General features: G+C 55.6%; 1 protein-coding gene across 2 annotated transcripts in view; it reads right to left on the reverse strand.

The window, feature by feature from the left end:
* Positions 1-17,820, reverse strand: part of SORCS2 (sortilin related VPS10 domain containing receptor 2) — a 571,039-nt gene that overhangs the window by 229,372 nt on the left and 323,847 nt on the right. For both annotated transcript variants that reach the window (XM_064365545.1, XM_064365541.1), the window contains exon 3: positions 1,764-1,863. In XM_064365545.1, coding sequence (XP_064221615.1) covers positions 1,764-1,863 — 100 coding nt within the window. The remainder of the gene's footprint in view (positions 1-1,763; positions 1,864-17,820) is intronic.

Raw genomic sequence — 17,820 nt, forward strand, 5'->3', positions numbered from 1 at the left:
ACTCCAGCACCCCTGGAATATCACCGTCCCGCACAACAATCCAGCACCCCTGGAATATCACCGTCCCCCACGACACTCCAGCACCCCTGGAATATCACCGTCCCCCACGACACTCCTGGAGTATCACCGTCCCCCAGGACGCTCCAGCACGCCTGGAGTACCACTGGCCCCCACGACACACCAGCACCCCTGGAGTATCACCATCCCCCATGACACTCCAGCACCCCTGGAGTATCACCATCCCCCAGGACACTCCAGCACCCCTGGAGTACCACCATCCCCCAGGACACTCCAGCACCCCTGGAGTACCACCATCCCCCACGACACACCAGCACCCCTGGAGTATCACCATCCCCCAGGACACTCCAGCACCCCTGGAGTACCACCATCCCCCAGGACACTCCAGCACCCCTGGAGTACCACCATCCCCCAGGACACTCCAGCACCCCTGGAGTACCACCATCCCCCAGGACACTCCAGCACCCCTGGAGTACCACCATCCCCCATGACACAGCAGCACTCCTGGAGTACCACCATCCCCCAGGACACACCAGCACCCCTGGAGTATCACCATCCCCCAGGACACTCCAGCACCCCTGGAGTACCACCATCCCCCAGGACACTCCAGCACCCCTGGAGTACCACCATCCCCCAGGACACTCCAGCACCCCTGGAGTACCACCATCCCCCAGGACACTCCAGCACCCCTGGAGTACCACCATCCCCCACGACCCACCAGCACCCCTGGAGTATCACCATCCCCTACGACACTCCAGCACCCCTGGAGTATCACCGTCCCCCAGCACACTCCAGCACTCCTGGAATATCAGCGTCCCACATGACTCCTTTTCTGGGACGTTCTGTTGATTCACAGATGTTCTCACAGATTCCAAGCTGCTCAAATCTCTCCTTCAAAGTCACCATTAGAGCCGAGCACAGGGGCGTGTGTGCCTGTGCCGAGCACCATGCAGGGGCTCTGGGTGCCTGATTCTAGAGCTCACGATTCTCTGTGCAAGATGTGGGTGACATCCCATTTGAGGAAACTGAGGCACAGAGAGATGAGCTGGGATTCGAACACTGGTCTGTCCAGGTCCCTTTGTGTGATCGTGAATTGTTTGCTGGATGGAGTCAGGTTCGCAGGACAGCTTTGCCCTGCAGCCTCTGTAGACCTCGCTCTGGCTCAGGGGGGTGGGCCAGAACACAGACACCCATTTGCAGAAGGGGTCTCCTCATGGAACACACAGTGGGTAGCCTTGGAAACACCCGTCTCTCCTATAGCCAGCCAGAGAGCAAAGTCAGGAAGTTCCCCCAGACCCAGAAAACAGCAAAGAGAGCTCAGATGAAAATCACAGCCCAATCAAAACCAGATCAACAACTAACTTCCAAAGAACAGGCCTGCTCAGCGCTGCCTTCCAAGGGCTCTCAACCCAAGACAGCTGCGTCTCTCTCTGCTTCCAGGCCCACAACTCCTGCCAGCTGTGCCCTGATGGATGCGACACCCCCCCCGGAGGGGGGAGCGGGGAGACAAATGTGCCCCAGGTATGCAGTTGGCACCTTCCTCCAAAGCCTGGCCTCTGGTTTAAAGCACAGAACGGTGTCAGGTGGCAGTGGAAGGGGTGGCAGCAAGAGCTGGGAGGGAAACACCTCACGCCCCGGCCGGTCCAAAGCAGGAGCCAGCAGGCAGGGCGGCAGCTTCCTTGCTTTGCAGAGTGAGCGGCGCAAGGCAAGAGCCAGAGCGGCGGCCGCCCCTGGCCAGCACCTACCTTCCGTTTATTGGTCGGGCAGATGTAGAAGTTGTCGATGACAGTGGTGACGCCAGGCTGGAGGGTGAGCTTGGTGTAGGACGTCCCGAAATCCGACGACCTGGGGGAACAAGGGGACAGCCGTCAGCCACGTTCCTTCTGGGTACAGCCTTCATAGGTCCACATAGTGTCCAGCCCCTGCCCTGTGCCCATGCAGGCAGAGTGCCCCAGACACCCTAAGTGTAGTCCTGGGCACTCTGCCTGGGGGCAGTGCACCACCACAAGGCAGAAGAAGAGACTGGGCTTTCTCAGGGACACTGAGGATGCACGCAGGTGTGGAGCGCAGGTGTGGAGCTCGGCTCCAGAGCTAGGATCCAAAGTCAGGTCCTTCTGACTCGAAATCCCAGCCAGCCACTCCTCCTGATGCCACCTATGTGCCGGGCACCTCTAGGTCACCGTATGCATCTCACAGACGACCAGAGGTGCCTCCGAGGGGATAGTTCCCTGCCTGAAATCACTCAGCTAAAAAGTGGCCCACTCAGGATTTGACGCTGGCCTGATTTCAGGCCGATGGTCTGTGTGCAGGCAGGACTCTCGCCAGCTGTACTGAGGCGTCCCTGTGGCCTGCCTGCTTGCCTCTTTCCCTCTCTGGACTCTTAGCTCCTCCAGGGAGCCCCCCTCTCCACCCTGGCCACCACCTGCAGCACAGGATGGTAGGGGACCACAGGCAGGTGCCAGAGCTCGGGTGGGTGCTGGAAATCAGACCCCAAGCACTGTGCCCGCCCAGGAGCAGCGTCTGGCGGGTTTGTGCTGGGAGATGGGGCTGTTCACTCAGTACTGCCTGGGGCAAGGCCCTGTTGGCCACATGAGAATCTGGGGGTACACTGAGCTTTAAAGCGCCTTGGCTCCCCAGCAAGAAGAGGGAGAGAAGCCACAAAGGCAACTTCATTTCTGCTGTTTGGAAGCTGTCGGTGCATCAGGACATGAAATTAATTCTCCATTGAAGATTAAGGTCCCAGAGAGAGACCCTAAAACCAACACCTCATCATCACTCGTTAAAATACACTGGGGTTGCAGAATACAGCTGAATGTGCTGGAGAGGATCAGAGAGGGGCTTGGGGAGGCATTTCCCATCTCATCCCTGCTCTATCAATGCAGAGTCTAGACACGGACCCAAGGCGGGGAGAACAGAGACAGAACATGTGGCTGTGGGGCTCCTGCCATGGGCACTGTGCCTCAAAGGGCTTCCCCATGTCTGATCGCTGCTGAGACACACTGGGGGAAGCTGAGCTCAGGGACTGGGGGCAACTCCCCAGCTTGGGCGAGGAGGGCTTGGGCTGGAACCAGGAGCTTCAGTGCTCCTGTGTCAGACCCCAGCACCTGGCTCCAAGCCCGGCCTGCGCTGACTTGCTGTGTGGCCTGACTGCGAGGTCAGTGCTTCTCAGACTCACCCAGTTTGTCCCGTGGGGGCCGAGGGGACAGGCCTGGAGCTGCTTTAGTATAAACACCCACCCCACTGGGAGCTGTTTCCTCCTAGAACACATCCTTGATGGTTTCTACATGGAGGTAGTTCCTCCCTAAATCTTCAAGTGAAACTGAGGCTCCTGGAATATGGACTGTTTGTTTATCATCTCTGGGCATGGTGGCCATGTGGCCACAGGTCCCCAGAATTTGTGTCCCTCACAGGCCTCGGGGTCACAAGGTTCCTCCTAGGCTAGGACAAAGAGCAGACCCCCAACCCGCAGCCCTCCGATTCCCAGGGGACAGCTCTTCCCCAGGATGGCGGGGGCCTGAGGACCCGTCTGGCCTCTGTCTGCCCCTGACCTCCCCAGGGAGGACTGGGCTGGAGCGAACAAAGAAGCCCATGGAGGTGTAATTAGGGCGCACTTACTCTCAAACCTCAGAGAATTGATTTTCCTTGGGAAGGACGCGGAGAGAGGCCCATTAGCAGAGGATCGATCTGATCCAGAGACCCAGAAAATTCCAGGGCCCTTGTAGAAACAAATGACTGTGTTTACGAGCTTGATGCGGGGGAAGCCTCCCCTTCCTTCCCCACCCACTGAGCCATCTCCAAGACCTGCCCATCGATTCCGCCTCCCAGATACCTCTCAATCCTCCCTTCCCTTCACTCCCGGCACTGCACGCCTTAGCCCAGCCTCCAGCCGGCATCAGCCCTGCTCCCCGACCTGGGACAGAGAGCTCCTGCCAGGCATGGCCTGCAGCAGGGAGCCCGTGAGCAAGGGCCCTGCTCTAGGAGCGTCTCTTCTAGGAGGGGAGATGAGGTGAGGCAGATGGACGGTAAAGAAAGCAGCAAAAATATGGCAGCATCAAATGTGATGAGGGTGAGAAGGACAATCAGCAGTGTGGGGGTGTGGGTGGGGAGTGAGGGGCGGGGGCTGCTGGGTTGCAGAGTGGCAGAAAGGCCCCTCTGACAAGGTGATGTTTGCACAAAGCCCAGAAGGAAGGAGAGAGGTTGTGCCTGGCTGGGAAAGGCATTTGGATGGGGTTGAGAAGTGTTCTTCAAATTCCTGTGCACCCAGAACCTGTGAGTACCGCCTAATTTGGAAACAGAATCTCTGCAGATACAATCAGTTATGATGAGGCTGTGCTGGATGAGGTGGGCCCTGAGTCCTGTATGACTGGTGTCATAAGAATTTGGAAATTGGGACACACACACATACACACACACATGCAGAAGGCTGCACAAAGACGAAGGCAGAGAGTGGGGTGACTCGGCTGCAGGCCAAAGGCACGAAGGATCCCAGCAGCCACCAGATGCTGGGAGAGAGGCAGGGAGCACAGGCTCCCTCAGGGCCCCCAAAAAGTCACTCTTAGACTTCTGACACCGAGAGAGAGATCACCATGGTGGTACTTTGTGATGGCAGCTGCGTCCCAGGTACAAGGACCCTGAGGACTGGGAAGGTGGGTCCATTTAAAGCATGGTCCTGGCTGGGCACAGTGGCTCATGCCTGTCATCTCAGCACTTCGGGAGGCTGAGGCGGGCAGATCACCTGAGGTCAGGAGTTCAAGACCAGCCTGGCCAACATGGTGAAACCATGTATTTTCTCTACTAAAAATATAAAAATTAGCTGGGCATAGTGGCAGGTGTCTGTAATCCCAGCTACTCAAGAGGCTGAGGCATGAGAATCACTTGAACCTGGGAGATGGAGGTTGCAGTGAGCCAAGATCACACCACTCCAGCCTGGGCGACAGAGCGAGATTCCATCTCAAGAAAATAAATAAGTAAATAGCAGCTGCAGGAGCCTAGGAAGCCCCTTGCCCTGCAGACAATGCAAACCCAGTTCCTCAGATATCTGTGACTCCCAAGTGCAGCTCCTGCTAGATACTAGGGACATTGGTTCCTCCATTCACCCATCCATTCCCTCTATATTTGTTTAACTTTTTATGCTTTAAGGCCCACACTATGAGCGTAGGAATCCAAATTCATCCCCTCATTCATATTCCTTCATATGACGTGTGCACATGGAGTGCCTGCTCTGTGTCCCATCACTACACACAGGGTGGAATCCATGGGCAGCACGGACACTGTCCCCTGTTCTCATGGGGGTGACAGGCTGGCTGCTATTGTGGGGAGAGAGAGACTAGAGAGAGAGAGAGACAGAGACAGAGACAGAGCACAAGCAATCAGACACTGCAGCCGAGAGTAGCGATGGCGACAGGCATGTCCAGAGCCCTGGGGGACACCAGGGGGAGCATGAAACCGAGGGCGTCCGGGCGCCATCCTCGGCCCCTCAGGCTGCCCTCACTACCGGGTCTAATCCATCACCGACCGGATGACTTTTCCTTCTAAAGCTTTTAAATTCCATCCCTGCACCTTCCTGCCCGCCTTAGTCTGGGTCCCTTCCTCTCCCATCCATGCACAAGGAGCTCCTGGCAGGAAGGCCCCAGGCTTAGAGGCAGGGCGCTAACACTGGTGTGCTGACTTCATGGCAGAGGGCAGGGAAGGGGCTGTGAGGTTCCTGTGGCTGCTGTAACAAAGGCCCACAGACTCAGCCACTTAAAACCAGCCACATTCATTATCTACAGTTCTGGAGGGCAGGAGTCTGCAGGGGGTCTTATGAAGGTGTGGGTACTGCCTGGAAGCTCCAGGGGATGACCCATGCCCTGCCTCTCCCGCCTGCTAGCGATCTCCTGCAGTCCAAGGCCCAAGGCCCCTTCCCCCACTGCGGAGTCTGTCACTTCACTCTGCTTCCCATCACAGTGCCGACTGCCACGGTCCCATGTCCCTCTGGCTGCCTCCTTGTGATTACAAAGGCCCACAAGGATAATCCAGGATAATCCCAAGATCCTTAATATAATCCATCTGCAAGGTCCCCTCTGCCATGTAAGGTAGCATAGTCACAGCTCCTGGGGATTCGGACATGGATGTCTGCGGGAGGCGTTGCTCTGCCGAACACAAGTGTGCATTTGAGCTGGGTCCAAAGTACGTGTGGGAGCTGGTTCAGAAGCAGTGTGTCTACATGGGCTTCAAGAGATAACAGGGCAGCCAGAGGTGGGTGTGGCGGGTGGTTCCCAGGGCCACAGAAAGGGCTGGACCTGTGCTGTTGGGCAGCACCATGGACCCACAGGGCCATCCAGCACTAGAAATGTGAATTCATTCAAATTGAGATGCCCTCAGACTGCAAAATATACACTGAGTTCAAAGACTTAGCATTAAAAAGAATGTAAAATATTTCTTTATAATGTGGATATTGATTACATGTTGACATAATCTTTTGACTATATTGAGTTAATTAAAATCTGTGATTAAAATTAATTTTACCCATTCTTTATTTTAACTCATAGGCTTTATTTCTTAAGGCACTTTTAGGTTCACAGCAAATGGAGTAGAAATGAGAGTTCCTGTACACCTTCTGCCCTGTTAGAGACAGAATACTTGTTCGTAGGTACTGCAAGGAAAAGATAACATTCAGACAATAAATTTTCTCAGCAGGGCAATTTTACCTTCTGCAGAAGGGGTGCTTCTATTAGCCATCTTGCCACAAGACTGCAATGAACAAAGAAAAGGCAGGCGTATTTATTCTTTATGCACTGGGTACTTACTGCTGTGTCTGATCTCTGTTGGTTGGAGCCAGACTTCACAATCTAAACTGAACTAGACTGGCTAGCAACTTAAAACTTTTCTAAATAGGTAAAGGCAATGGAGAACAAAGGAAAAGAGGAAGTCCAAATAAGGAAGGGGCATAGGCTGTGAGCTGGGACATGCCTGTGAGCACATCCAGCGCAAATATCTTGGTTAAAGTACAAGGACATAGAATGTACTACGTGCCTGTGAGCATGTCTAGCAGCTACATAACCAAGATACTTGTTCTAAGTCCTTTGGTAAGCAACTTCCTCTTTCTCATTTGTTACCTATTTAGAAAAGTTTTAAGTTGTTAGCCAATCAAGTTACTTTAGATTGTGAAGGCTAGCTCCAACCCACAGAGCTCAGACACAGCAGTAAAGACCCAATGCATCAAGAATAAATATGCTTGACTTTCCTTTGTTCATTGTATGCTCCTGGCAAGATAGCTGACAAGGAGTACCCTTTCTGCAGAAAGTAAAATTGCCTTGCTGAAAAAACTTTTTGTCTGAATGCTATTTTTCTGTACAGTACCTAAAAACAAGCATTCTGTCTCTAACAATTCCCAACCCATACAGCAACCCCACCTGTACACCACCCCCACCATCAGTGCCCCCAACTGAGAGACTCACTTGTTACAATCAGTGAGGCCACCCTGATGCATCATTACCACAAGAGTGCACAGTTCATGTCAGGGCCAGCCCTGGGGGTTGTGTACTCTACAAGTCTGGGCACATGTAGAATGACAGGCATCCCCCACTGCCCCAAGAATCCTCCGTTTTCCCCCGATTCATCCCCCCCGCCCCCACCTCCTGGCAACCACCAATCCTTTTACCATTGCTATAGTTGTGCCTTTTCCAGAATGTAACCCACTTGGAATCCTAGCATACACAACCTTTTCATACTGATTCCTTTCACTGAGTGATAGGCATTTAAGGTCCTTCCATGCCTTTCCATGTCACCTGCTTCTCTTCACTTTTTTTTTTTTTTGAAACAGAGTCTCTCTCTGTCACCCAGACTGGAGTGCAGTGGCATAATCTCCGCACACTGTAACCTCCACCTCCTGGGTTCAAGCAATTCCCTGCCTCTGCCTCCTGAGTAGCTGAGATTACAGGCACACACTACCATGCTGGGCTAATTTTTGAATTTTTAGTAGACACAGGGTTTCACCATCTTGGCCAGGCTGGTCTTGAACTCCTGACCAGGTGACTGAGGACGGGGCAGGTGACTGAGGTGGAGGCAGGTGGCTGAGGTGGGACAGGTGACTGAGGATGAAACAAATGACTGAGGTGGGGACAGGTGAGTGAGGAGGGGACAGGTGACTGAGGAGGGGGCAGGTGACTGAGGTGGAGATAGGTGGCTGAGGAGGGGCAGGTGACTGAGGAGGGGACAAGTGACTGAGGTGGGGGCAGGTGACTGGGGAGGGGACAGGTGATGGGAGGGGACAGGTGACTGAGGAGGAGACAGGTGACTGAGGTGGAGACAGGTGACTGAGGAGGGGACAGGTGACTGAGGAGGAGACATGTGTCTGCAGGTGAGGACAGGTGACTGACGAGGTGGAGGAGTGAGAGGAAGGACAGGAAGTTTAGTTGGCGTGTCTTGGGTCTGCTGGAGGTGTCAGGCTGAAGGAGCAGACAGAGGGGACCCCAGGTGACATGAAGATGGGGTGATGCTACTCTAGTGCTGTGCTGCTTGGGGGAAGGTGGAGGGCTGGGCTGGGAGTCAGGACAGCCCCTGTGTGAAGCAGTTGGGGGGTCTGGGCTGATCTACCCGCTGCTGCTCCCTGGGCAGCCCACTATGGATTTTCGCATTAGTTTTCTTCTTTGAGGCATCAGAGCATTGGAATCAGGCATCTCTGGGGTCCCCATTAACATAAAAGGCTGTGACCACACACCCTAAACCTGCAGGCACCCCGCATGTATCCCTGTTGTCTGGCCTCCCAGACCCCTTTCGAGAGACCAGAAAGGCATCTGTTCTTCCCAGAAGCCTCTTGCCCTGACTACGTTTTCCTAGTGAGCAACTCAAGAGTCTCTGTCTCACTGCCTTCTTTCCTCTGAGTATCTGCTTCTCTGATAAGTAAGTGTAGCCATGATGATATCTAATGATGAAGATTTACTGCAAGGAGCAAAGCTGGAGAACGCCAAGCAGGTTTGCCGGGCCTCTGCCTCTCCCTGCGCTGTGTCAGAGGGAAAGAGGACCAGAGATAAGCCCCTGCTCTCTGGAACGTGCTGGGTTTCTGTTGCAGACCCCAGGGGACAGGATCCTCAGTGATGGATGGCCTTGTCTCTCTAAGGGAGTGTGTTTCTCTCTGCAGTGCACACTCCAAGCCTGGACTCTCGGATCGTGGTTAGAAGACCTGAAACGTGAGCAGTGGCAGTGGGGCCGGGAGGGGCAGACAGCTCAGGGTGCCGGGAAGCCCAGGCCCGTGGGAAGAGATGCGGGTAGGAGTTGCCGCTGCATCTCACTTTCTGGGGAAAGAACAAGGGCGGCCGTGCTGCTTGTCTGGTCATTATTCTAAACTCTCGACGTCCTTCCTTCAGAGAACATGCAAAAAAACAAAACCCACACCAGCCTGCTGACCACTTCCTGTGTGTTTTCAATGTGCAAGCAACAAGACTCAACCAGACAAGGCAATTGTAGTGCCGTGATGGGGAAGGCAGGCCAGGGCGTGGGCTGAGGTCCCAGGCTGCTGTGCAAATACCACAAACCGGTGGCTTGTCCCCTCATGGTTCTGGAGGTCAGAAGTCCAAAGTCAAGGTGCTGGCAGGGCCCCGAGCTCCCTCTGGAAGCTCCAGGCAAGGGTCCTCCTGCCTCTTCCAGCTGCTGAGGGCTCCAGGCGTCCCTCAGACTGGGGCTGCATGACGCCACTCTCTGCCTCCATCATCACGTTGGATGTAGGGCCACCCTAAAGCCAGACTGCTTTCGCTCCATCCTTAGCTCATTACATCTGCAAAGGCCCTGGATCACCCCTGAGGATCCTCAAGGACACGGATTTTGGGGCGACTCTATTCACTTCTCTATAGGCAGTTGCACTGACTGAGCATCTATTCTACACGAGGAAGACTCTGAATTAGCACCTCGCCTTCCTGTTTCAATCTCCATGTACCCCCAGGGAGCTCCTATTGTTCAATGAAGAAATGGAAACAGGCAGCAGGTCACCCCTAGGAAGAGTTTGAGCCAGTGGGAAGCCCCACGGGCCCAAGGAGGGAGGGGACCCTCTTGCTGGGACCACTGGGGCACATGGCAGGTTTAAGTGTATGGCCTTGGGGAGCATGGTGGAGCAGTGAGGGGCCTGTGTGACCCAGTGACGGGCTGAATGTCTGCAGGGTGCCAGGCTCAGTGCTGGGTGCTGGACACAGCTAGGGATCAAGAGTCCAACCATGTCACAGCGGCCTGTGGGCAGGGGTGCTGAGGGCTGGTCAGCAGGGTCAGTGTGATGGAGGCTGTGTCCCGCTCAGTTGCTGCCCCAGCTTGTGGTGGGCTGAGCAGAGGGAGAGAAGGGGGGCTGCCACCAGCCCCACATCAGACAGCTGGACCTGTCTCTCAGCAGACCGCCGGAGCACAGGACCCTCAGATGAACCCCAAACCCAGCGCTACCCCTCCTGAAGCCCAGGCAGGTCTCCCAGCTGGAGTGGGGAGCCAAGCCTCTACTGGCCAAGCACACAGCTGGCGCTTAATAAATGCTTGCGTGATTCCTCTGGAGGTGCTCTGGATGCCAGACCTGAAGGCCCTGTGACCTTAGGTGAGCAGGTTTCCCTCCCTGGGCCACAGTTTCCCACTGAACATATGGGAATTGGGTTTGAGCGTTTGAGTCTGAGCACGGGCGCTGACACTCGTGGATTGGATTCCCGTACATCCTTCCTTAGCGGTCCTAGGGACTCCTGAGCCTGCCCTGCCCGGGAGGAATTCTCCCTAGAATCTCTGGATGGTGTCAAAATCCCTGGAAGAGCTCAGCCTGTCTGGAAGGAAGAAAGGGAGGAAACAGAGGGAGGAGGGAAATAGGAAGGGGAGGAAAAGGGGAGAGAAAGGGACAGGGACAAGGGAGGGAGGAAGAGGGAAGAGAGAAGAGGGGGAGGAGGGAGAAGAAAGAGAGGGAGGAAGGAGAAAAAGGGAGAAAGGCAAGGATGGGGAAGAGGGAGGGGGAAGAGGGAGAAGGCAAGAGGGGAGAAAGGAAGGAGGGAGGGAGGGAGGAGGGAGAAAGGGAGGAAAAGGGAGGAGGAGGAGGGAAGATGGGGAGGGAAGAGGAGGGAGAAGAAAGAAGGGAAGGATGGAGGGAAAAGGGAGAAGGAGAAGGATGAGGGAAGAGGAGGGAGAAAGAGAGGGAGGAGGAGGGAGGGAAAAGGGGGAGGGGAAGAGAGTGAGGGGATGAGGTCGAAAGTGCTCACTGAGCATCTCCCCTCTCTGTGCCTGGTGCTGTCCCCCAGGTGACCTCCCCAGCACTCAGTAGCTCCACCAAGTTCTTTAACTGCACCCAGCAACTCAGGAGGTAATCATTCCAATCCACATTTGTTCCAATTAAAAATAAGAAACCAGAGTCTAAAAACGGGCAAATAGAAACACGGAAGGCGAGCGCAGTTGGAAAATTGCTGTTTGCAAATCGGCTGCCTAATTGCTGAGTGTTTGTACATACTCACTTTCAAAAAATGATTTAATGAAGCCATTTTCCTCCTCTGTAATTACGCCATTGGTGGGGACATATGTGCAGTGCCCACCCCTCCTCCTCGGGGTGAGGTGCCCCTATTCTCTCCACTCCACTTGCCAACACAAGACGGAAGCCACACGCAGGTGTGCAATACAGCTCCCACCTTCGAGGCTTGGGCGAGGCTTGCACCTCTGAGACTTAGGTTTTTTATCTGAATAAAGGGTTAAGGAAGCAGACCTCCTGTGCCTGTCCTGAGGATTCCAGAGGTATGTGTAGAACGCACATGAAGTAGGAACGGCTTGGTGGGCAGTGGCATTGCCCTCGTCACGGTGCCACTTGAGGGAAGCTGGTACGCTCTGGCTTGTCCCCTGCTTACGGCATGGACCACTCCCTGCTTGAAGGTGCAGGCGCTGTGGACATGTGTGTCCCTAACAGCCATGAGGCTGAGTGCCAGCACCAGCTCTGCATTTGGAAGCTGCAAGGCCCCCTGAGTGGACCCCAGAACCCCTCTCGAGGGTGCGTGTATTCACATCTGCACTTTACATGTGGGGAAACTGAGGCCCAGTAGGAAAGGGACCTGCCCAAAGGGACGGGAAATGGGTAGTAGGCCCCAGACCGGAACCTCAGTCTTGGCAGAGGCGACACAGATGTGTTTTCCCAGTGGAATTCATTCCAAGCACGTTCCAGGTCAGGCTCGGTCTGTGCTGTGAGAGGAGAAGACACACAGGCCGCTGTGGTGCCCGGGACCGATGGCTCCAGGGAACCCGCAAAGAGGAGGCTTTGATCCGCTACCCAGACTTTCTAACAAACCCTCCCAGGATCAGAGAGGAAGAGGGAACTGAGGTGACAGGGCACTCCTGGGGCGTGAAGTCATTCCAGAAAATTCCAGAATGCGCTCTAGGTTCTGAGTGTTAATGGGGGCATCGGGTGCCAGTGAGCTGGGCGAACAGAGGGGAGGGAAACAGCCCTGCACTGGAGGGGTGTGCAGTGTGGGGGGCGAGGAGACCCTGCCAGGCAAGCCACCCAAATTCGCAGCAGCGGAGGCAGTGGGATCTGAACCCATGACCCACAGCCGTGTAGGGGGAGAGCAGGAGGCCCTCCGGCTCTGCGTGGGGTGGAGTTAACGAGATCGGTGCCCACCATGCTCTGGACACCAGCAGAGGACAGGGTGAAGGGAACCTCGTCGAGACCTCACGACCGCATCCGAACAGCAGGACACATTCCCACCGCACAGACCAGGAAACTGAGGCCCAAGGAATGTTAAGTCACTCGCCCAAGATTACAGCAACATTGAAAAACTCAGTGTTGGGTGACGCAGTGGCTCCAGGCTTGTGTTCTCTGAGCTCCCCAGGCTGTTACCTGAGCTGTGCACCGTGTCCCGGAGGGGTTAGTGTGGCGTGGCACCCGCCTCGCACATCCTGGGCACCTCTGACATTCTCTGACGCCTGTGGCTGGACCCTGACTGCAGCCCAACCCAGCACGGGAGCTGTCATTTCACCTGTGAGTGACCCCTGGGCTCAGGGCATCGCCTTAACTCCACCTCACCCCTGAAGTCATGTGGGTGCAGCCGCCTGCCATGGCTCGCTGGTATTCTGAGTCCACTGGTGCTGGGGGCTGTGACGCTCACTAGCAGACCTTTCCAGAATGAAGCTGGGCCGGGCCGAATCCCAGAGGACCCCTCCTCCCACCTCAGGGCCCCTGCCTGCAGCCTTCACTGACACCTTCGGGATGGAAATGGGGGCACTACCCGGGACATGACCCACGGAAAAGTGGCACATGCCTCCTCCCCTCACTCCTGGCCAACTACGTCTCATTGACTCAATGAGAATCGGTCCCTCCCCATCTATAAATTCCTGTGGCAACTGAAACCCTCCAGTGCCAGAGTTCCTTTCCAGACCGCTCCTGAGCACCAACACTGTGCCAGGCTGCATGCCAGACCAGGCATGCACATGGGTGGGCAGCGAACTTCTGAGCCAGCGGTGCTAGTGCAATAGTAGGAGCCCCTCAGAGCAGGAAACGAGTCCCCAGCGCTCAGCCAGCAGTGCCGCCCCACACCCCGAGAGGGCCCTCCTCCTCCAGGCTGCCCCCACCCCTGCACCTCCTCAGGAACCAGCACTGAAGGAGTGGGTAAGCCTGGCAGAGCAGGAACCCTGGGGCCTAACTCTAGGCTGCCCCAGCTCCTTTATTAGGGGCTGATGTTCCCTGCCCCTGCTGCTGAACAGAGGCAACCCAGGCTCCTGTGGGGCTGAGAGCAGGCACAGGGACCCCTGAATGCACCTGCCACTCTAGCACAGCAGGAGCCCCCACGTGTGCCCTCTGGGAGACCCGGCCAAGGAGCTGCAGGAGCGGAGAGGGGAAGGAGGGGCAGAGTGGGTCAGACCAAGGGGTGTGGGTGCTGCGGACTGTGGGGAGCTCCCCTGAGATCAGCCAGCGCTGCTAGGGAAGCAGGTTGCTTCAGACCAGTCGCACTGAAGCGATGAGGGCAGAGGTTCAAGGAAGGCAATGAGCAGCCAAGTTCTGCAGGCGCAGGCAGCAGCGCGGGAAGACAGAAACAGCCGGCACGGCTTCCCGTGGCCGCCGCCTGCTGGCTCTCTTCCAGACACCGGCCAGGCTGCCTCCTTCATCCCCATTCCAGCTCTTCCTGTACAAACAGGGAGACTAAGACTCACGACGTGAAGTCGCTTGTCCAGGGTCAGAAAGGACGAAGTGAGACTCCATCCGACTCAAGTTCCAAACTGTGCAGCTGCTGTGGGCTTCCAGCTCTGTGGGAGGGAAGTGGCACCGTGGTTCTGGCTGGTTTTGTGTCTGGAGATCTTAAAATGGCACAAGGTCAGATGTTTGCAATGGCTCCTGCCCCAACTGATGGTCTTTAGAATCTGTGTATAACCATCCAGGGTGAATGAGGCCCGAGCTCCTGGATGTGCCCCGGTCACTCTCCTGGCACAGGCAGAGCTGCCTGGGCTCCCCTTGGCACGCAGGGCCTTGTCAACCTCCAGCAGAGGTGCCTGCACTACAGCTGCTCTGCAAACCTCCACCTGGCACAATTCCAAGAGCCACCCTCCGGCCTCGTGCCAGTCAGCTGGGAGGCCAGAGCCTGCAGGCCTGAGGCTGCCAGCAGCAGCAGGTGTGGGGAGAGGAGGTTCCAGTTACCTTGGGGGCTCTCACAGGCAGCAGGTGAGAGCTGCCACCGCACCTGACACTGTGTCGGGCCTCAGTGTGAAGCAGCCATCGGATGATCCAGACACACCATGACTTCTGGGTTAACTGGGGGAAGCTGCATTTGATGGGTGACTGGAGGGGGCAGGCTAAGTTTATGGCCAAGTAGAGGCGAGTCTCTGGCCATCCTGACACGGTGTAGGGTACATGAGGGCTGGGGGAAAGTCAGTGCTTGCTCGTTGCTTTGCATTTGGTCAGGAAAGACACACAAGCACCTCCTGTGACGGGGCCAGGGCGTTGCCTCTATCTCCTGCTGCCGGTGCGAGGCACGCTGGCCCCGCGTCATCCCCAGGAACCAGCCTATGTGGGAGGATGGAAACCACTCTAAAACCCAGAGTGTTGGGCTGGGCGTGGTGGCTCCCACCTGTAATCCCAGCACTTTGGGAGGCCAAGGCAGGCAGATCACCTCAGGTCGAGAGTTCAAGACCAGCCTGACCAACGTGGAGAAACACTGTCTCTATTAAAAATACAAAATTAGCTGAGTGTGGTGGCAGGTGCCTGTAATCCCAGCAGAGGCTAAGGCAGGAGAATGGCTTGAACCCAGGAGGCGGAGGTTGCAGTGAGCTGAAATTGCGCCATTGCACTCCAGCCTGGGCAACAGGAGCAAAACTGCATCTCAGGAAAAAAAAAAAAAACCCAGAGTGTTACTTCAAATAGGAAGCACCCAGACAGAATGAGGCAAAGAACTACACAGTGGAATTAGCTGGACTCGGCGAACCCCACAAAACAAAGACCAAAAGAACTTCTGCATCCAGCAGCTGCTTTCCAGGGAGAGGACTCACCCGGGGATTCCCAGCAGGAGTGAAGTGGGACGGGCTGACGGACAGGGCAGAGTTGGAGGAAAGCCCAGGAGGGTGCGTGGGAGCTGCCAAGTCAGAGACCAGAGACGGGGCTTGGGGTCAAGCCCAATGGATTAATCTCCCCTGTGACCTGGATTCCCAGAAAATTCGGGAAAGATAGCAATCCACATATGAGCAAATAAACGCCCTTCCTGATATGTTAACGTGTCCTCAATTCTTCTTGGAACGTTTTAACAATAATGAAGCGATGAAGAACAACAAGGGTAACCAGAAGAAAAGAGTGGCATCTTCGCCACCCGCCAGGCCCGCTGCCTCCTCGGCACCTTCGTCACCCACCAGGCCTGCTGCCTCCTCGGCAGCTTCGTCACCCGCCAGGCCCGCTGCCTCCTCGGCACCTTCGCCACCCGCCAGGCCCGCTGCCTCCTCGGCACCTTCACCACGTGCCAGGCCCGCTGCCTCCTCGGCACCTTCACCACCCGCCAGGCCCGCTGCCTCCTTGGTTCCTGTCTAGCCCCGGTTCCTGTGTGAGCGTATTTACAGTATTTCAGCTACAAGGTACACACAGATCTGCGTTCTGACTTCCTCACAAAATGGTCAGCACGTCCTGCCTCCTGCGTAATATTCCGCCCAGAGTGCGTGGCGTTATTGGCAGGTCGCTCCTTAGGCTGAACTTTTTCAAGTTTATTCTGCAAACACTGAGTGCCCACCACGTGCTGTGCGTGGCAGAAATCCACGTTTTTCTCTTGATTGCTGTGACGAGCAAGGGTTACTTGTGAACAACATTTTCAGTATTTTAACTCCTCCCCAGCCTCCGTGTCCTGGGTAATTTCCCAGGGTTAAGCTCTGGGACGGGGGCTTCTCCGTGGGACGCTCTGAGCTTCCATGAGGCTTTTTAAAAAATGTCTTCTTAGATCCAAGAAACTCTCACAACTCAATATTTTTAGAACGAGAGCCTCTATTTATTCTTAGGGAGTCTTGGAACAAAGTGATAACATTTTCGTATGCCAGTTCCCAGATTATAGAATCTGACAATCTAAACTGATTTTTTCGAGGCCCAGTTGACTGTATTTGGTTTCTGCGAAAGGCAGTCCAAATGATGTACTGAGTGTTTTTGAAGAGAAGGAAAAACTGCGCAGGACATAAGCAGACGAGGCCCGAGCCAACCGAAAGGGAATTCTGCTTTAAAACATGCGTGATCACATCTACACATGAAATACAAAAATTCATTAGGGAATAAGATGCAATTAGCACAAACAACTCCCTGCCTCCAGAAAGCTCAGAGAATGCTTCGAGTGGTGCGACTGTGGAAACCCGGCTGAAAGTTTTTGGTGGAAAGACGTTATGGGATACAGAACCACGTGTAAGTCAATGGCAACGCTGACGGGCTAAGCCAGCGACCCGCAGACATCGTCACCTTGCGTGTCCCCAGTGTCTCTGATTAGAAAACTCTTAAAGACGGCGGTAAATTGGTACATCGGGTGGCAGTTGTAAACATGGTAACAACAAATCCCCTCCGTCCTGCGTGTGTCACTTCCAAGTCCTGGGCGTGCTGCACGTGTGAGTTCATTGAGTCCCTTCAACACCCTGCCGGGTGTACTAGCACACCTCCGTCTGCCAGAGGAGGAGGTAGCAGTGGAGGGGCTGAGCTTGAACACCGCAGCCCAGCTCCCGAGCTGTGAAGGGCCCCCCACCCCACCACCAGCATGCAGCCCGCACGCCTCAGCAGTAGCTGCTGCCTGAAGGGGATGATGGGGGAGGAGACTTCTCACACCTGTGTCTGCAAATGTGGCAGGGAGTGACAATTAAACCTCAGCTAGGACCATGCCGAGAAGGGGAGGCTCCCTTCCTGGTTCACCTTCGGGCAGAGGATGAACGTGGCCCAGTCCTTCCGGGAACTTCATGCCGTGTTCCCAGAAAGCACCCTCTCCCCGCACTCCCAGACTCCCCTGCAGCCCTGACGCCTGCCCTGCATAAAAAGGCCAGGGCGTTCCACCAAGGGAAATAAGCACCGCCCCCTCCCCCCAGGTCCCTGCCCACATGGAACTGTGTTTTGCAAGCGGATAAAATCTGCAGATGCAACAGCAAAGCCCTGGGCGTTCTCTGTTCCTCAGACCGCTCTAGTTGCCTCTCCTCCCACGTGGTACAAATCAGCCTCTGAACAACCCAGAGGGTCCCAGCACCTGCAGATGAAGCCGGAGCCCCTAATAACAAGCAAGAGGGGAGGAAAGGGAGGCTCAGAGAGATAGGGCAGAGCCTTAGGAAGGTGAAAACCGGGGCAAGAGGCCTGCCGTCCCTCCCCATGCCCAGCCGGGCCTTCTCACTCCCTTTCTGCATGCC

This window comes from Aotus nancymaae, unplaced genomic scaffold, assembly GCF_030222135.1.
Source record: "Aotus nancymaae isolate 86718 unplaced genomic scaffold, 86718_ANA_hifiasm-v0.15.2.pri h1tg000006l, whole genome shotgun sequence".
In the NCBI taxonomy this organism is placed as follows: domain Eukaryota; kingdom Metazoa; phylum Chordata; class Mammalia; order Primates; family Aotidae; genus Aotus; species Aotus nancymaae.